General features: G+C 32.4%; 1 protein-coding gene and 1 pseudogene across 1 annotated transcript; one reads left to right on the forward strand and one right to left on the reverse strand.

The window, feature by feature from the left end:
• The first annotated feature begins 12,159 nt into the window (after window positions 1–12,159).
• On the forward strand, window positions 12,160–15,105 carry LOC113743743 (large ribosomal subunit protein uL11m-like). Its single transcript, XM_027271824.2, has 2 exons — window positions 12,160–12,300; window positions 14,356–15,105. Exon 2 carries the CDS (start codon window positions 14,392–14,394, stop codon window positions 14,857–14,859), a length of 468 nt encoding a protein of 155 aa, XP_027127625.1. The 5' UTR covers window positions 12,160–12,300; window positions 14,356–14,391; the 3' UTR covers window positions 14,860–15,105.
• Window positions 15,106–15,444: 339 nt separating this feature from the next.
• Window positions 15,445–16,469, reverse strand: LOC113688415 (amino acid transporter AVT3B-like; annotated as a pseudogene).
• Between the last annotated feature and the right edge of the window lie 4,930 nt (window positions 16,470–21,399).

Below are 21,399 nucleotides of genomic sequence, written 5' to 3' on the forward strand. Positions count from 1 at the left end.
TTTTGGACCAAAAGTCATGACTTCCCAACCGAAAGTCAAGAAGAAACTGATCTGGAAAAAATGAAGAATCATAACTTTTAAGAAGAAACTTCCTAGACCAATGAAAATTTTTATTCAAACCTCATTTTCAACACGATCTGTTTATGCACGAGTGCAAAATTGTTGGCAAAATAAACCAAACTTATAAGTATTTATTTATTAGTCTTATTGGAGTCAGGTTTTCAGTAGTTGTGTGATTTAGAAGTATGTATTTTATTTGGTAACCATTAATGTAAGTAGTGTCTTACCCAACAAATCTGTTGGACTATAAATAAGACATTAGTTAGAATATTTTCTTAAGAGGGTTTGGAAGAGTTTGTAAGGTTTTATTATAGTATGACTTTCTTCTATTGTTTTATGATGTAATACTATTGTGTGTTTATTATTCCCTTCTCTGCCACATAAATATTTTTGAGTGATTCTTTTGCTCCTTCAATCTATAACATTGCACGTATTATTTTTTATTAGAATCATAAATTTTGGGCTCTACAATTGGTATCATGAGTTAGAAGACAAGGTTTGTCTCAGGCGTTTCCACTGTTTTAGAATTAGTGCATAAAGTTGCCAAAAAGTATTCAGTTGATTGAATTAGATCACAAGATTGGTCTTGAAGTATGTAGTTGGTGAAGAATTCGATCATAGGACTCGATCGAAAATTATCAAATTGTTGTAGTTGTTATGACAGATATTAGAGAAAAATCTTGTCAAATGTGTTGATTGTTGCGGGTTGTCAGATTAAAGGACTTAATTGATTAATCAGCCAGAGAGGCCAAGAAAACTTGACAGAAGGGAGAGAAAATTTAATTTAAGTATGTGATTTGTTTTGAGTTGCCACAAAGAGAGAATTTGTCAATTGTGAAAAATTTAAAATTTTGCACACACTAAGTACGTATGATGAAGATGAGAATGGAAGATAATAAAGGAGAAATATCTCAAAAGGTGTGGTTTGGGTGGCATTTTTTAATTAAATTCTTTCTATGGTTTGTCAAAAGATGATAAGAAAAAGAAGAATAAATTGTTTTACTAAATTATGTAAAAATCCATGGTTAACGAATGTTATATGAGACTCTTTACTAACTCTCAATCACCTCAATATTTTTAGTCAGATCTCTTCTATATTTTGATAGAGCTTGATTAGGAGTTTGATCATAAATCAAAATTTGGTTTGACATGGGAAGTTAATTTGGAAGAAAATTTGTTTGTTAACAATGGAGATATTTCTAAAATTTTTCATGAAATTGAAATTTTTTATTTGCATACCTTGTTTGAAGAAATTAGAGGTGATAAATTTGTGGAAGAAAAAAAGTTTGTTGATTTGATAAAGCAAGAAGAAATTCTGATTTGGTTTGTGAAGAAAAAATAATTATTGTTGAAAATTTTGTTGGCTTGAACTCTTTTCAACGTGTAGGAAAAATATCTGATTTCATTGATATGGATTTCATTGAAATTGAAAATTTTTTTGTCTGAAGAAACTTAATTCATGGTATGAAAATCTTGAATGATTGTGGTAGTCACTATTCTGATTTATTTGGTGATGATAACTTTGGCAAGAAAGTAATCTATGATTTTGTATTGTTGGGCACTTACGTTGGTGACTTTGGTAATAATGAATGGGTTTGAATTTGAATAATTGAGTACTTTGATTAAGATGAAATTATTGAGAAATTGTTTGCAAAATACAAAATGGTGTTGCAAACCATCTCTATAACTTCAAAGTTTTCAATAATGTTGCTTGCTCGAGATGGAGTTGGACCTGTTTCAATAAAGAGTTTAGTTTAAGGGAAGCAATGTTGGCAAATAAATCAAACTTATAAGTATTGATTTATTTTTTTACTAGTTTTATTGGAATCAAACTTTAAGTATTTATGTTATTTAGGAATATATTTTATTTGGTAACTGTTAATATAAGTAGTGTCTTACCCAATAAGTCTCTTAAGTTAAAAATAGGACATTAGTTATTATTTTCTTATAAGAGTTTAGAAGAATTTATAAAGTTTTATTATAGTGTGGCTTTCTTTCATTGTTTTGTGATATAATAATATTGTGCATTTATTATTTCCTTCTCTTCCATATAAATATTTTTGAGTGATTCTTTTATTCCTTCAACATATAACCTTGTACGTATTAATTTTATTAGAACCCTAAAATTTGGATTCTACAAAAACTAATGTATTAAAACAAATAACCCAACGTCTTGAATCTGTCAAGTAATTTACCACATTATGCCAACTGAACTGCAAAAATAGAACATGCACGCACACTTGATCTGTGTATTAAGAAATTATGTTCTGTATGAATTAAAATTGAGGGAATTTGACTATTTTAAGACATTTAGAATTTTATAATACATCTTTATTGTTACCACACCCTGTATTACAACTCCCTTTATTCATTCTGAATAATCCTTTGCAGGTCCACTTGTTCTATGTACTTAAAGACACTTGTTAGACAATTTCAGAGAAAATTTAGTGTGAACTAGCTGAGCCAGATCAGTTGGCCACCAAGGGAGGGTGTAAGTCCCTTCTCTAGAATTTTTTGAAGTACGGTCGAAGGTTATTTAACTCCTTTCGAATCTCTCAATAAATTAGATAAGTTCATCCCCTTTCGCTAATATAAGATCAATTGTAACAATATTGTATTAAAAAAAGAGAAAATTTAGTGTGGAGTCTATTGGCCCTTACTGACCAAATTATGGTTTATAAGGAAGACGGTTCTTACCTACTCTTTTGGGTGGAAAGAGTTCAGGTAATTTTGACTCCAGTAATCATCACATGCTAAAAGACGGATCTTACTGTTCATATAATGGAATGGCTAATGACATCTCGCTCAACTGATAGAATCGGTTGGGATAGGAGACTCAAAAGCAAAAGTCTTCACGTTGTGCTCTAGATACATGTTTTCTTGGCCCTTTCTAAATAACCTAATGATTCAATTTTGCAGTTTAGGTTCGATCGTTTCAAAACCATGTGAGGAAAAGTCATCCCATAAATAATGTAGGTAAAACGTTGAAAAAAGATATAAATTTGAGAAGTAATACAATTCTCTTTTTTTTTTTGGTTAATCGTCATCATCTACTTCTATTCTAATCTATTCAAAAGGAATCAACTTCCTCTAAAGGAGTTAGCAAACAAATTAATTATGGAGTGAAAGGTCAATGGTTCAAATCTTGTCTCTCATCCATACCGGTGCGTGGTACATCCACTATGCAATCATATGAATTTAAGAGAAGCCATATTAGTGGCAATATCATCGGAGGCAGGGTTTGAACCCTTCACCACCCACCTCACAAAGATATGTGGTAGCCAACTAACTACCTATTTGTGGTATTAAGAGAAAGATATTAGCACAATATCAATTTCATATGTCCAAGTTTTCACTTGTGAGATACTTAAAGCAAACAAAAATAAGAAGAGAAAAATGCACTTTTCATTCCTAATGTTTAAGGTGTTAACCAATTTCGTCGCTAAAGTTTCATGAAAAACATATTTCATCCTTGTAATTTTATAATTTTAACTAATTTCATCCTTAAAATTTCACACGAGCACATTTCATCCTCATAGTTTAATAGATTTGGCTAATTGAGGACAATTGATGGATTGTCAATGATTTTAAATAGAATATTGTGATCACTTGACCACAGCATGCCCATTAGTGAAAAAAAAATATTGTATCAACAAAAAACTTAAAAATCTTTTGTTAATTCACTTTCTCATTTTAGTACCAAAAACAAAACCAAAGAAATTTTTAGCCACCATTACTCTCTTCTTAATCACAATCGAACAAGAAGATATATCCAAAGAAAATGAAGTCGTGGAAAACAAACATCCCCACTATAGCCAATTGGAAAAAAAAATGTCCAACAACTCCATTACAACTAATTGGAGAAAAATATTAATGTGAAAGAAAGAATGGTTTGGATTGTCATTTATTTGCAAAATTTGTTTTGTTGCTGTGTATTTTGCATCAACAGTTGCATCCTGTAAATGTTTTTCAATCATCTATTTATCTTTCAATCTATTTGTTTTATCTCAAATATATCGTATCATAATTTTAAAAAACAAAGAAGTAGTCTCATATCAAAAACACTTGTTATTTATGTAGTTTAATCAATAACTGAATTGAGTATTATAATAGAATTACTAATGGGACATGTGATGATATTATGCCCAAATTGGTTAACAATCATTTAATTGTCCTCCATTGGTAGAAATTATGAAGCTATGAGGATGAAAGGTGTTCTACATATACTTTAGGAACAAAATTGGTCAAAATTATAAAACTATGAGGATGAAATATGTTTGAAATGAAACTTTAGGGATGAAATTGGTTAACACCTTAAACATTGGGGATGAAAAGTGCATTTTTCCCAAGTCAAGAAAGAGCATTATATTCAGTATTCTGAATTGTGCTATCATGCAGTTACCTGTAACAGTCATTTAATTTTAAGGTTTTTACTTTGAAAACTCTAGGAAGATTTGTGTTCGTTTGACATATAACTGCATGATTATGCCCTTATTCCAAATAATTCAAATCTTGAACCTGTCAAGCCATTTATAGGTTAATAGAAAACAATTTTGTAAATCAAACATTTTTTTCCAGATAGATAGAATTGGTCACAACGACTATCTTCTCTACATGTTTCTCTATGTTTCAACTAATTACATGATCGAAAGTCATCCCATTAGTTGTATTGTGGCACATTAGGATTTCTCATTTACCCTTGTCACTTTTGTATTTATATCAGTAAACTAGGAAACTAGTACAAATTCAAGTTAAGAAGGCATTGAGAATATTGGGTTATGATCATTGTTGTTATGCAAGTGTCATGTTTGGATAGAGTATTATTTGGAATAATTACTATAACACTTTTTGTGATTTGATGTATATGAGATAAAAAAGTAATTAGAAATATAAAAAGGTGGATTGAGAAATGTGTTTATGATACAAGTAAAATATTATTTGGGATAATTCAGTAATTCCGAAATCACATCTACTATTTGACCGCAATAATTTACTTTGGTCAAGTAATGAGTATATGGAATATTTTTAATTGTGCGAACTCGTTCACACAATATTTGTCAAGTGAAATAGGTTATTTTTTGGACACTTCACCCATTAAAATAAAGAATTCATCCACTTTAATATTTAACTTTTTGGACACTTTACCTCCTAAAGTATGAAATTCATCTTACAGAAATGTCTACACTAATATAGTAGACAAGTGATGCTCAAAATTTAAGGCAAGTAATGCTCAAAATTCAAGGATTAAAGTAGGATGGATTAATTCCTAGTAAAGTATCCAAAAATGAAGTTTAAGAACTAAAGTGGAAGTGCATCAGTAGTTAAAGGGTTTCAAGCGAAATTTAAACAATTATGTTTGGTATCAAGTCAACCGTTAAACGGTCAGGTTTAAAGGTTTTTCTCTCATCTTTTTCCATTAAAAATGCAAATCTTTTTTTTTCCATTAAAAAACTAAGGTTGAAGTGAATGAAAGGCAAAGACTTTTGGCTCAGGCAAAAGTCAGCGTTGATTACTAGGTAGATAACTTGAGATTGGAGACTCAAAAGCAAAAGTCTTCACATTATGTTCTGGATACGTGGTTTCTTGCCTTTTCTAAATGACCTAAGTAGTCAATTATGCGGTTAAAATTGGATCATTTCAAAATCATGTGAGCAAAAGTCATCCGGTGAATAGTGTAGGTAAGAAGGTTAAACAAACGAGTAAATCTTATATACACTGACAGTGTCTATATTATCACCGTTAGATTCATGACATGTGTGCAAAAGTTGAATTTTAAATTCAAATTTTGCATAGTTATCATTCATCCAACGCTGATAGTGTATACACTGTCAGTATAGAAAAGATTAATCCTAAACAAAAGAGTATATCAATTTTGAGAAGAAATGAAATTCTCATTGTTAGTAAATACAAGGGATAATTTCATAAGCCTCCCCTAAGGTTTCTGACTATTTCACTTAGTTCTCTTGAAGTTTTAAAAATTACACTTACGTCCCTTTGATTTGACATTTTGGTAACCAAATCTTAAAATTAGGTCAAAATTTTAATGAATACTCTAAATTGCCCTTATCTTATAAAATTTAATTTAATTTGACACAATTTAAAAAAAGGAGTTTGAAGTTTTTCATACCAGTATTTGTTATTTAATAATCAACTATAACAATAAATCTTTTGCTATAATATGCTATTTTTTATAGTACTTTATTGGAAATATAGATTCTTTCTAAGATAGAGAAGAAAGTGTTATCTTGCCTTTTTTTTTAAGTTATGGACTATTTTTTTGAATAAAAGTTTAGGGACTAGTTTAGTGATGAAACTATCATAGTTTGGTAGTGATTTTGAGCCATTTGCTTTTACTTGTTGTTAATTTATTCTTGATTTTGATACAAAAATGAGTTACAAAAAAGTTGGACGATATTAAAATTCATCAAAAAAAAATTACAAGTTTAACGTTTGATCTGGATAGATATTAGCAACAACATTGATAGTTCTTCTAGACTTGTAATAAAATATAAGAGAAATGATTAAGAAGGGAAAGAAAAAAAATTATAAAATCCATCCTTTTGTACAAACATGGCAACAAGATAGTTTTATTAAAATATTAAGGTTAGTATTTTCATTTTAACTGGGTAAGAGGGAGGTAAGTGTAACTTTTGAAACCTTAAGAGAGTCAACTGAAATTATTAAAAATCTCAGGTGAGGTTTCTGAAATTATCCCTAAATACAATCGATCATCCTTTTGTTGTAGTGAGAGAAACAAGTTAGTGCAATAATAATTTCATATGTAAAACTTGCGAGCTATAAAGCAAACAAAATCAAGAAAGAGAATTATCTTTAGTAGTCTGAATTGTGCTACCATTCATTAACTTGTAAGAGTCATTCAAATTTATGGTTTTTACTATGAAAAGTCCAAGACGATTTGTGTTCTTTTCACGTATGACTGCTCGATTGTGCCCTTATTCCAAATAAGTTTAAATCTTGAACCTGACAAGCCATTATTAGGTTAGCAAAAAATGATGTAGTAAATCAAACATGTTTTTCCAGATAGTTAGAATTGGTAATAACTACTATCTTGTCTACATGTTTCTCTACGTTTCCCCTAATTATAGGATGGAAAGTCATCCCATTAGTTGTCTTGTAGAACTTTAAATTTCTCCTTTGCCTTTTTCACTTTTGTATTTAATCAGTAAACTAGGGAAACTAGTACATTAGTGGTGAACATATGCATTAATCTTAGGAAAGAGTGCATTACTAATTGACCGAATCCTTAATCGGATCCTTTATCTGAACTTCAATCTTCCAGAAAATAATCGGAACAAGTAATATGTTAAGTGGAATCAAGATTTGTTTAAATCACCCACAGAAGAACACCAGATTCTGCCTCTTAAAATCAATACTTTACTACCTCATTAAGTTCACCATGTAAAAAGCAAATTTAACTTGAGAAGGCATTGAGAATATTGTGTTATCAAATATAATTTATCACTGTTGCTATGTAAATCTTATTATTATTTGTACTAAAATCATATCCACTATTTGACTGCACTATTTTAATTTGGTTGAGTAATGAATATATGGATTATTTGCCATTGTACTCATTTGTTCAAACAATATTTGTTACTCTGGTTACTCTTGTAGGCGTCAAAATTTTGTTATCCTTCACACGATGGAAAGGCACTATTTCTCCTGTTGCACTTACTTTTTCGTTCTTAATAAATAGGTAGTGGAATGTATATGTACAAGAAAAATGAAAAAAAAATGTATTCCAAATCAGTCAAGTAATTATCCAGGGTGTTGCACTTTGTAATTGATTGATTATTACGATGTCATATTCAGCTGTACAACTTTTTAAAGGCTGAAAATCACAAGAAGAAAGAAAGATCAAGCACTGATTAATTAATATTGAAAGAGTCAACACTAATATCTTGTAGCATGACTTCATGATCGAGGACTTTGTCCTCAATTGTCCTCTGTGAGTTTAAATGCTATGTGAAATTCCTAATTATTTAAATGCCACGTTTTAGATATATTCAACAACCAAATAGTGATATACCTTATATTAAGATTGTTCATGCATAACCGAAGTAAAGAAATACGTGTATTTGACCAAATAACAAAAAAAAAAGGGAAAGTTTTAAAAAACAGTCAACCGAGAATAGTTGGTTTGATTTTAAAAATGGAGGGGTCTATGTAGTTGTTTGTGAATGATGTAATACTTTTTCAAACAGATTATATTTCATCACAAATCATTTGTACAATTTTATAATAGTCGTGTTATAATCAACTATCGTTCACATAAGATTGTACACATGTCAGTCACGTCAGTTATTTACCATAATCTAGGCCATACATTTTCCAAATTTATACTGATGGCTAAATCCGGATGGTAGATAGTTGGATATGGTTGCTCTAAGTAGTTGTTTGTGAATGATGTAATACTTTTTCAAACAGATTATATTTCATCACAAATCATTTGTACAATTTTATAATAGTCGTGTTATAATCAACTATCGTTCACATAAGATTGTACATATGTCAGTCACGTCAGTTATTTATCGTAATCTAGGCCATACGTTTTCAAAATTTATACTGATGGCTAAATCCGGATGGTAGATAGTTGGATATGATTGCTCTTGTGAAGTGACACTTGCTAATTTTTCAATTCTACGACCAAGGTCTATTAAATATACATACTTTAAGCTATACAAGTCATGAATATTACAACTTTTACTTGGCAAATGATGTTGCCATGGTCCAAATTTTATATCCACAGTAATTTTGATTAAAATGACAAGAAGTACCTAGTCAAGCCCAACTTGCATTTTGGCTTAAGAGCAAATTTGAACATTTAATACAAGAATAACTATGGAACAAAATTTGAGCTATAGCATTAGCAGAACCATTTGCAGAGGTTTTGCTATAAAAAGGAAGACTAATGCTAGCTTAAGCATTTAAGTAAGAAGCATGACAGAAAAGAAGATGAGCTCTTCTCCATCTTATGCAGGGTTAGCCAGCTACAATGATGGAGAGGCAATAGGCTTTCCTCGCAAAGGTTATGTTCCTGTGCTAGTGGGAACTGACAATGAAGACATGGAGAGGCTTTGCATACCTGTAAAGCTTATCAATCACCCTTGTCTTGTTTCTTTACTTGATGATTATGTGCGAGATTTTGGGCATAATCAGCAAGGATTGCTGAGAGTGTCATATAATGCTGACAAATTCAAAGAATTGCTGAAGAGTCTATCAAAAAGGAAGCAGTTCTGTTACACGTGTATTATGGGTTTTCTTTCTCACAAGGGTATTAGTGTATGAAATTTGTGTTTTTAAGCAAGAATTATGGAGATTTGAGCAGATTAATCTATAATCTTGTTTAAAGTATTTCTGGTAGGAACTTGATGAATGCCAGCAAATAGATGTTCTGAAGCTAGTTCAGGGAAAGTAACAGCGGGAATATTTGATGCATAGCAGATTGAATTGTGTCTCCGTTTCATTGAGCCTCATTTGCTGAAGGATACACATTAAAGGAGCCAGTAAGTCATTTTTGTTTCACTTCTTCAATTGTAACTATATTCATTTTCCAAAGAAAAAAGGAGAGTATTAATGTAATTCTGGAACTGGGAGATGCAGAGTAATTTTTCAATTGTGAAGTCGAGTTTGGGCAATTAACCCTCCTTTTCCTATAACAAATAATCAAGTAAGTCATGATATTGCAAAGGGATGATTCCAAGTCGATCACCACCCTCAAAAATATCAATTCCACAATTTGCTCACTGAAGGTTGTATTGGATCAGTCTGCTCTCTCTGATAATTGATTTTTCCTAATTAGAATCCTCATAACTTAAGGAACATATTGATTGAAACTCTAAATTTAATGGACCAAAAAATGCAAAGCAAAATTTTTTTGACTAATGCTATTTTGATTTTGACAATTAGTTCTTGTGATGTTACATCAATGTCCTAAATTTGCAAAACTATAATTTTTGGAGACTAAATTTATTTTGATCAAAACATTTTGGACGTGTTTGGCACATGAGCCAAACATTGGGCACTATAACTACATTTCTTTCATGTGAAAAGAGAAGTTCATAACATGCTAGCAGAGAAATCCTTTAAAATTGTAGGGTTGGAAATGAGTTGAGTCTCGATTTAATTCTACCAAACTCGAACTCAACGAGTTTTCAATGTAAAATTCAAGTTCAAGTTTGACCTTAAATTTGAACCTAAGCGAACTCAAACTCGAGCCTACGTGAGATTTAAAAATTTTAAAATTATTATTTTATTTTTAAGAAAATAAATAAAATAGTCATTTTTCTTAATAAATAATAAAAATATTAGAGATATATATGTAATTTAACTATTAAAATAAAAATAATATACATATATATATATATGTAAATTTATATGTGTGTGTTTGTGTGTATATGTATATGTATGTATGTATGTATGTATGTATATTCGAGCAACCTTGCAGGCTAACTAGCTAAGTTTCTCTATGCTCAAATAGAATTGGATATTGACTGAGCTCGAGTTAAGATTAAACAGTTTGATTCGTTTGCAGCTCCAATCTTCCCTTCACTTCGTAGACACCAAATCTTTGCTAATTTTCAAAATTTCCTTGAGATTTCTATTTATTTATTAGTCATTTATTTTTATACATTCTTTTTCTTATATTTTTAGGCTTTTCAAAAAAAGAAAAAGAGAACAAAAAATTTAGGAAAAAGCAAGAAATAAGAAAATCAAAGGAATAATTAAGCCCAATTTAAAAATAGACATATGCTAATAAAGTAAAGCTCAACACCCAAGCCCATTTCTTGCAAGCTAGGGTAAGAGAAAAGATTGAGGGTAAGTTAATATTTTTATTAATAGAAAATGTGATGGGTAAGTTAGCATTTTTATTAAGGGTAAAAAATCTCAGTGGCCACTAAACTATTGGTCAAATCATGTTTTGGCTATCAAACTATTTTTGGTCAGTAATTGGCCACTAAACAATTTAATCAGTAAACTCGTGACCATTTAGTCGATAATTGCTTTTAATCTGTAAAATTAGCAGTTAATCTGTGAAATAGAGTCGCGTAGTTATTGGATAAAATTACCCTGCGCTTTGCCACGTGTACTGCTAATTTCACAAATTAAGAGCAATTATCGACTAAATGGTCACAGATTTACTGACTAAGTTGTTTAATGGCCAATTACTGACGAAAAATAGTTTGATAGCCAAAACATGATCAGACCAATAGTTTAATGGTCGCTGAAATTTTTTGCCCTTTTATTAATAGAATTATAATTTTCACTTTATTTTTTCATACCAAATTTGCAGACGTTTCAAATAGTTTCCTTACACTTATCCATTATCACTTAATACACACTCACACACTAACTCGTGCTACATCTACCAATATTCATGGTCGGACCTAGGGAAGCAACCTAATCGAACCGCTTGCTAGCCGATAGCAAGTGGTTCGAGTCTGAGCACGACTCAAATTTGGTCAACATTGAGCTCGAGTCGAATTCGAGTTAACCAATTCGAGTTCGAGTCGAATTCGAGTCGAGTATTTTTTATCTCAAAGTCGAATTCGAGATAAAAAATACTAAGTTCGTTAGCTCACGAGCAAGTTCGAGTTCAATTATATAGATGTATATATATATTATTTATTTATTTATTTTAATAGTAAAATTATATATATATCCCTAATATTTTATTATTTGTTAAGAAAATTTATTATTTTATTTATTTTTTAAAAATAAAATAATTATTTTTTTAATTTTGAGTTTGACATTTTGAGTTGGAGTTCAAGTTTCGGAAAATTAAGTTGAGACTCAACTCGATTAGATCAAATCTCGAGTCAACTCGACTCATTTGCACCCTAGTCGGGCCAACATCGGTTTTTTCTTTTTTTTTTTGGCCCCTTTTAGACTGCCGGTCATAGTCTCCTAAAATCACAGTCATCGTTCTTCTTCTAAAAAACCAAGAATCAAAAGAAAACAGAGCTTACCGCCTCTCAGTGATCACCTTCAAATCATTATTGCCTTTGAGCTCCTAAAATTATCGTCAGAATCTTTCCAATACCTTAATTAGGAATCCAAGCCCCATTAAAAACACAGAAAACAAGAAAGAAAAAAGAAAAAACGAAAGGCAGAAAAGAGCAGAAGGAAAGAAAGGAATCAGCAGGGAGTTGCTGTTGCCGCCGCCGCCGCCACCGGAACTTTCCACCACCACCTGCAAATCTTCACCGAGAGAGCACTGTAAGCTCAAATTTTCCTTTAATTTCAGTTTTTCTTTAAGCTCAGATTCTTGAAGCTCTTAAACACATTTTTCTTGAATTTGTCCTTTGCAATTTTTCTGTTGATTATCCGCGGTTTTGTGAATATGCATGTTTTGTGTGTTAATTGGACTGAAATCCCTTGTGTTTCTGAGAAATTTAGATAACTATAATCCTGATGGATAATGAAATCTGTGGTTTTTCTCATATCTATCACATATTTGACAAAATGCTCAAATGAAGCCCAAATGAAAATTTAAACTAAGGGCATGAATCTCCTGAATCTGTGCACATGGCAAGGAGTTCCTATCAGTCCAACGCTAATCGTAGTCTGTGAGTGACCCCAGAAAACCAAGAGGACCGAGGGAATTGAACTTAAGCGATTTTTTTTTCTGGATTTTTTCTTTTTCATTTCTGCTATTTTCTGCATTTTTGTGAGGGTTTAGGGTGTGTATGGCATGTTTGTACGTGGAACTGTGATGGTATCAAGCTGAGCTAAGCGAACAGGAAGCTTAAACCTAAAACTAAAATGGCAAAATGAATGGAACGGTAATTTGATATCAGGAACCAAGCTCGATAAGGTTTATATTGATATATGTGATAATGGAGATACAGAGGTTGATGGAAATAGGAAGAAGGTGAAAAAGAAGGAAAGAAACTTGGGAAAGGGGAAAGAGAATTGGGAGTAATGATCCCAAATCTTCCAGATACAAAATATTCTTTTGTTGTCCTATCACAAAGCAAATCTCCTATATAATCACTAGGCAATGACATGAAGACACATGGCCATCTCTTAGGAAAACGACAATAGCCTCCTTCTTCACATTGGTTGTGCTGATTTCCAGAGAAGGCGTGATCCTGCTCCCACGCCTTCTACCGTGACTTCTTCTTTTCCTTTCACAACTACTTTATTGGAAACCACACCTTCAGCTCATTTCTTCGGCTTAAGTCCCTGCTCCATGACAGTTGCTCCCCCTTCAATCAATGCTGTCCTCAAGATTGAAAAACAGGAAACTCCCTTTCAATTCCTTCTGCATCCTCCCATGTAGCTTCAGCTGGAGAAGTTCCGCAGCATTGAATGAGCCATTGAACAGCTGTAGCATTCTTTCCTTAACAATCCTTTGATCTAAGACAGCTACTGGCTCTACTCGGAAGTGCCCTTTCTCATCTGTGTTTGGCAGTTGCAGCACTGGGACTATCTGCTGTCCTACTTTCCTCTTCAGCAAGGATACATGGAACACAGGGTGTACCTTGGATCCTTCTGCCAATTTTAGTCTGTAGGCTACCTTCCCTATCCTCTGCATCACCTGGTATGGGCCAAAGTACTGATGTATTATAATTTTGATAGTGTTGCCATTGTCTCAAGCAGTAATTGTAAGAATTCATTGGCTGGCAGAATTTGTGAGTGACCTATTTTTTTTATCCTTTTTTATTACTCAATTTCATTTTAGAATTTTGGGAGAAAATTGGCGGAATCACCTGCAAGGAGAAAGTGGGCTGCACAAGATTCTGGATATTACAATTTTTCTTTTGGCTTTTCTATCTGGTTACATCCTAGCATGTTTCATATATAACTTGTCTGTCTCTTTGAATTGCATATAAACTGGTTGTGAAGAGCCTCAATGCTTGGTCTAATCTGACTTTATGGTGCATGATTATTCATCTCCAAATGTTACATTAAATTTTTTCTTTGCTGCAGTTTTGAGCTAAAGTGTGACATATACGCTTTTATACTTTATTATCAATATGGCATATTGGAACTTATTTGTGTGATGTGTCGTAACATTGTGGAGTCATTTGTATCTTGGGATGGGAAGAAATCTATAACTCATCAATCAAGTTAGATTTTGTTCTTGTTGTCTTGGATTACAGTAGTTGTACTTCCATATTTATGTGAATAGTTGATAAATAGACAAACTTGTCAGATAGTATGTCTTCTTGGAATATAGCTATATGTTGATCTTGTAGAATGTGAAAAGCTGTATGTATTTTATGAAACCAGGGACCTAATTTACTTTATAAATTCTTGTTTTCAAAGACTGGTACTGGTGCATCTGGAAATTCCCTATAAAAAATGTCAACGTTGAAGGAAATCCTGACCCGTCGGCCAGTGGCAGCGACGATCCGCTTAACAGTTCCAGCCGGGGGAGCTAGGCCGGCACCTCCAGTGGGGCCCGCGCTGGGTCAATACAGGCTCAATCTGATGGCCTTCTGCAAGGATTTCAATGCCAGGACGCAAAAGTACAAGCCTGACACCCCCATGGCCGTCGTCATCACTGCCTTCAAGGACAACACCTTCGAGTTCACTGTTAGGTCGCCTTCGGTTACGTGGTACCTAAAGAAGGCGGCAGGGTTGGAGAAGGGGAGCGGGCGCCCCGGTCACGTGACGGCTTCCTCCTTGACCTTGAAGCACGTGTACGAGATTGCCAAGGTGAAGCAGCAGGACCCCTATTGTCAGTATATGCCTCTGGAGTCCATTTGTAAGTCTATCATCGGAACTGCTAATTCCATGGGGATTAAAGTCCAGAAGGAGTTTGATTAGATTTTTTTTCTTTTTATTTTTGGTTCTTTTTTGTTGCTGCTACTGTCTTAGTTTTGTGCCGTTCTGTTGCTGCTTCATTGTTACCTTTTTTTTTTTTTCTTCCGCTTTCTCTCCCTCTTTCCTTTGTTGTGTTTCTTCAACTACTATGACTATTTTTTTTCGGTGCATTTAAGAATTTGGTGGGTGAGAGAGTACTATTGGCTGAAATTAAGTACAGTACTGCCAATAGTACCATTTCCGTGGCAATTTAGTTACGGTGGATGGAGTGGAATGTTAGATTTTACTACTATAAAATTTTTCATGCTCTTTGATGGAATGTTTTTAATTATTTATTTTTTCATTGGGATGCTCGAGTCTTGAAATGTCAAGTGCAATTATTAGTTTCCAAGTGTGTGTTGCATTGCGTTGTGGGAGATTTAATTTGACGTTGCTTGTGTAATACCAACAAATGTAATGCAGCTTTTGTAGGACTATTATTATATGGCACAAATGAACATTTGCTTGCTTATATTATTATTAACAAACACACATCATAAACTTTTTGTTTCCAATTTGCATCACCAAAAGACAGGTGCTAGACCCGTGTTTCAACAACCAATCTATTTTGGTATTACATGTCCACTAGGTTTTTTTTTTTATTACATATCTGTGGCGAAATGCCTTTATGCTACTAATAACAAATTTGGCCCCTTTGTTCAATTTGGCTTCACAGAATCTCCTCTCCGCCACCTCATAAACAGGGTTCATCATTAGTGGGAAAGTAAAGAATAGGTTAATGCACAAATCCAACTGAACAAGGCTGCTCGATAGTCCCTGCCCAAAATTGCTCGTGATTATATCTTTGATCTCTTCGTCGAAAGCAAAATACCCCAAAATTCCAAATCCTCCATAAATTAAGAAGGAGATGAAAGCCATTGCCCAGCCTAGGATTATCCCAAACTGTTGTTTCTCCTTCGTCTTTGACTCTAACGGCAATATCATTTCGATCCCTTCAAAAGTATAAACCGCCACCTAAGCCCATAAAAAAACACAGTGAATCTGCCGAAAGCTTCCAAGGCAGGCCTGTTTCTAAGAAAAATCATAACATCTTCGACCATCACCACCCCATGGCACCGATATCAACTAAGTCAGCAAATATGCTCAAGAGGGCCAAATGGGTCAGCGTGGGAATGGAGTTCAACCCCAGTTGGAACGGAAAACAGCTCCATTTGTACACAGACTTGGGCACAAAAATTCCCAAGATCTTAGGGTTAGGGTTAGTGGGAGCTTAATTGAATATATAAGCTAAAGTATTGGCTATAAATATCAAGTAACTTGTGCAAAAACCAGCTTGAGAAAGAACAATCATAGCATCGATGGCAAACCTGCCGACAAGACCACACACAACAAATCCAAGATCACCAAAAGATGATCTTTGGAGACTTAAGACTGGATTCAAGTCTTCTCTGCATGTGGACTAAGAGCATCATACAATGGTCGGTGAGCAAGGCGACCGAGGAGAGCATAAGGACGCCCATCGCCCACCCTGTTCTCTTGAATGTGTAGGGTAGGCCAAGGACGCCTGCTCCTACTATAGCTATGAAGACACAGGGGAACAACTTTTGTCTCTATCCTCGATTTTGAAAAGCAATGTTCGTTATTTGTAATTCTTTTATGTTCAAGTACTTATTTCTTCTTTGTTAAATTCTTTTGCAATTGATTACTGTTTCTCACTTGTTGAATAGTTTTGAGATTGCTTACATGCTTTCTAGTTTCTTTCAATCCGTAATTGTTGTTAGGAATTAGAACAAGAATCAAAGTAAATTAATTTGATTGTCTACCCTTTCATATTAATTTACTATAGAGAAAACAAGAGAAGTTAAATTATTTAATCTTTTGAATGGTTGCTTGGATTAAATTCATATTCTCTATTTTAATGCTATTATTGAGTGAAAGAGAATTGCTTTTCAACATTGAATTCACTTGATAATAAAGAATTGATTGGAAGATTTTTCTAGTTAATTTTACTATTGAATGTCTTGGTTTTCATTAACTTTAAGGATAATCTAATTTTTTGCTTGAATTTAAAGGATGAATTTCGCACTTCAATAATAAACAAAGTCTATGGAGTGAATGTTTAACCTTTGAAACGAGTTATTTTAAATTGATTAGTTTCTTTAATTTTCTTGAATTTAATTTTCGTGTAAAAAGATGCTTGAATTAAAAGTATGCAAAACAACTCAAATAAGTAAAGTGTTAAATAACCATGGGTCATATCTACAAATGTTGTTCTTCGCGTCAAAAGACTTTTCCACTATTTGATTAAAATAAATATGAATAATTCCCTCTTAGTATTGGAATTTGAGAAAAAGATTATTGTAGGAATTGGAAAAACCTATGAATTGACTATATGAGTTGTTTGTTTGTGAAATTCGATTAGGGTGAGAGATTAAATTTAACTTATTAAAATTAGGGTATAATTGTCTCTCTTTTACTTGATATTATGAGTATACAAGGCAAATTGAATGATTTCATAATGATGACTTGCTAAGTTATGAAGGGTTGAATTTTAAAGTTCCACATGATTTATTTCAATTCTTAAATCATCGTTGATTGGTATTTCCTATTGTTTGAGAACAAGTAATGATTTAAATGTAGGGGAATTTGATATGTATATTATTTATACTAATTTAAGTAAACATTCAAGAATTAAGTAAAAGCAATACACTACGAATTATACTAATTTAAGCAAGTAAATTTACAATGGAGAATTTAGGAGAAGAATATCCTAGGGTTACGAATCTCTTGTTGCTCAAGAGAGAATAGGGGTGAAAATCCGGGTGATTCTCATGTATTAGGTCATGTTTTCTCCCCAGAAAATTGCACTTGTTCATTATTTGTCATTTCCAAGCCATCTTCGAATCCATCAAATGTTTTGCTTGAATTCTACTTAATCTAAATTGACCATAAATCACCAAAATCCTACAAATGCAACAAGTTTGCATATTAGACTACTAAAATTCAAGTTTTTGTTATAAAAATAGGACTTGTGGAAATAGTAGCTAATAGGAGCAAATTTCATCCTTAAAAACCCTAAAACACACTAATAAAGCAAGTTTAAAATGCCGTAGTAATTAACCAATTTCTTGTGGAATTGATACTAATTATCACTATACTCGTTTGACTCGTATACTGGTAGAAAATCGAGGTAATTGAGCTTAGCTAAATTGGTAATTGAGAATTTATAACTTGGAAACGTATTAGGTGGTTAATTGTGCGCTTAATTTATGAATATTTTTCCCTTGATTTGGCTAAAATATGGTGTTGATTGCTAGATTCTACTCATATTTAATTTTTGGTGTTGTCTCTAAGAATTTGTGGTGAAAAGAGAATAAAAAAATACATTAAAGGTTGAATTTTCAAAAGATAATACTTTAGAAGGCATAACCACATCTTAACTTCTTGTGAAATCCATGCTTACGGGATTGAAGTGGGCCACCGTTTGAAGCTTTGCTGGTGTATTGGAAGGCCGTTGGTGTCTTTAGAAACATATAATTTCTTGTTTCTATCTAGTAGTATTAGTTGAATAGCAATCTTAATCCTTTCCTTATTGGATGTTGGAAAAAGCGTAGGTAATAAGAACTCCAATTAGTTTTGGGACTCTAGGGGATCAAGATTAGGAACGCAAGAAATGATTCATGAGCTTTTTCCATTATTCCTCTTCCTCTCTTTCTCTCTAATAAATCCTAGTATTTCTTGTGGCCACGAATCGACCATGAGGAGTGACTGAACATTTTCTCTAGTTGAAGGATAATTGAAGTTTTGGTTCAACGATATTGTGAGATCTAATTTGATTTATTTGTTTCATTTATTTATAAGTATTTATATATTTCTATTCATTCATGATTATGATTATTTTATACAATTACAGAACTGGCCACTATTTAATTGTCGGAATAATCTATTGCCATCTAAAATATCAAATCCGTAATTGTTTGGTGGTTTTAGTATTTGTGGCGAGTAATGTAATCTGATTGTAGTAAAAACTTTCGAATTTTATGTTATAAGAATATATAATCTAGCTTACATAAATCGAGCTTGTGTGTTTGTTGGTTAGAATTAGTAGCTTCTTTAATTATTAATGCTTCAGTAGGTTAAATCCTAAGAGCTTGTTTAGAATTGCTTAGTTGACAAGGGAAATAATCACAGAACTTGTTGTAGTTATCGAAAGAGTAAGGAGAGACATGTTATCAGAGCACGTTGACAATTATAACCAGTTTATTTATAAATAATTGATTTTTCCTTTGTATCGATGATCAGTTGAATGAACCAAAGTGGATATTAGACCTTTCGCTAGAGAGTTGTCTTTTTTTAGTTTAGTTTTATTTAATTTTGTGCTATTGTTTTTATTTTTATTCAAGTGAGTTATTGAGATAAATTCTCTATAATCCCCCATTTTATTTATTGTCATTTTTATAAGAAAAATAAATTACCGAGTTCCTAAGGGTACAACCCTACTTACCACTACACTCGAATTCATATTTTTAGAATAGAATTTTATTTTTACTTGTTTGACACCCAACAAAGCCTGAGCCACATCAACCACTCCAATTTTTGGCTCCGCTAATCCAGATTCAACAACCGACCAATACTCCTTGGACCTTAAGAAGTTCTCCATTAAAATGCTCCAATGATTATAATGACCATCAAAGTGGGAATTGCTGGCTGCACAAAGTTGTCAGTGGCCATTGCGATTTACCATTGCTTTGTTAAAATTCTCACAACTCACTGTTTGGTTTCACTCATCAACCTAGCTCTGTTGCCACTGATACAAGTATTGAGGAAGAAAAGACAAAATAAGAGGAACAAAGAACTGAACTTTATTACTTCTTCAAATCTAATACAACACTCATAACATGAAGCTACACCATTTAAGCTTCACCATTTATAGAGCTAAAACCAACAAAAAAAAATGCTTGAATCTAGGAAGTGTAGCCACTAACTATTGATAAAGTGCTCACACATGTAGCAGACTCCACTAAACTAGGTCAAATCAAATCAAACTAAAATAGACTCCTATTGACATGGTCAACTAAACTTAAGTAAATATCTCTAACACAAAGAGTTCATTTACAAAGATATAATCGTTATTGAGATCCTAAATCATTTCTAGACTTGTTGCATTTTTTTTACTAGAATTTGTTCGGCTTTTGAACATATAGGTTCTTAGTTGTAGGCAATAACAATTCAAAGTTGAATAGAGAAAATGAAGAAAATCAAAATCCAAGTTAGTCAAGAAATAAGATTTTATTTTTATTTTTACTTGATTAGTGCAATATCAACTTCAACTAAAAGAGTCAGTTCAACTCAAATGAAGATGCATTCTGATATGCCAATTGATGCATGACTTTATGATTAAAGACTTGGACTCGGGTCAAAATGTACAAACAACAACTTATTAGTATTTCCAAGAATCACACAGCAGTTAGTAGTGTGCAAAATTTCACTTACCACCCTTGAACTATATACAAATTTTTACTTTGATCCTTAATTTTTTAAAAATGGGACATTTTAGTATCTAAAGTATAAAATATTCCAATAAATGGATTATTTGCCATTGTTCTCATTTGTTCAAACAATATTTGTTAAGTAAAATAGGTTTCTCTTGTAGGCGTCAAAATTTTGTTATCCTCCACTATTTCTCCTGTTGCACTTACTTTTTCGTTCTTAATAAATAGGTAGGGGAATGTATATCAACAAGAAAATTGAAGAAAATGTATTCCAAATCAGTTAAGAAATTTATACAGGATGTTGGACTTCGTAATGGACTGATTATTACGATGTCATATTCAGCTCTACATGTTTTTAAAGGCTGAAAATCACAAGAAGAAAGAAAGGTCAAACATTGATTAAAATGTGAAAGAGTCAAAACTAATAACTTGAAGCATGACTTCATGATCGAGCACTTTGTCCTCAATTGTCCTGTGTGAGTTTAAATGCTATGTGAATTCCTAATTATTTAAATGCCATATTTTAGATATATTCAACTATCAAATAGTGATATACCTTATATTAAGGTTGTTCATGCATAACTGAAGTAAAGAAATACGTGTATTCGACCAAATAACAAAAAAAAAAAGGAAAGTTTTAAAAAACAGTCAACAGAGAATAGTTGATTTGATTTTAAAAATGGAGAGAGTGGTATAAACAGTTGTCTATGAATGACGTAATACTTTTTCGAATAGATTATATTCATCACAAATCATTTGTACAACTTTATAACAGTCGTATTATAATCTGCTATTGTTCACGTGAGATTGTACGAGAGTCAGGTCAATTATGTATCATAATTTAGGCCATACATTTTCAAAATTTGTACTGATGGTTGAATCCGGATTGTAGATAGTTGGATATGGTTGCTCTTGTGAAGTGACACTTGTTAATTATGCAATTCTACCGCCATGGTCTATGAAATATACATACTTTAAGCTATAGAAGTCATGAATATTACAACTTTTACTTGGCAAATGATGTTGCCACGGTCCAAATTTTATATCCACA

This window comes from Coffea arabica, chromosome 5e, assembly GCF_036785885.1.
Source record: "Coffea arabica cultivar ET-39 chromosome 5e, Coffea Arabica ET-39 HiFi, whole genome shotgun sequence".
NCBI classification, from domain to species: domain Eukaryota; kingdom Viridiplantae; phylum Streptophyta; class Magnoliopsida; order Gentianales; family Rubiaceae; genus Coffea; species Coffea arabica.

Coding starts and splice junctions, on each gene's coding strand:
- LOC113743743 (XM_027271824.2), top strand. CDS start 14,392: ATGTCAACGTTGAAGGAAATCCTGACCCGTCGGCCAGTGGCAGCGACG.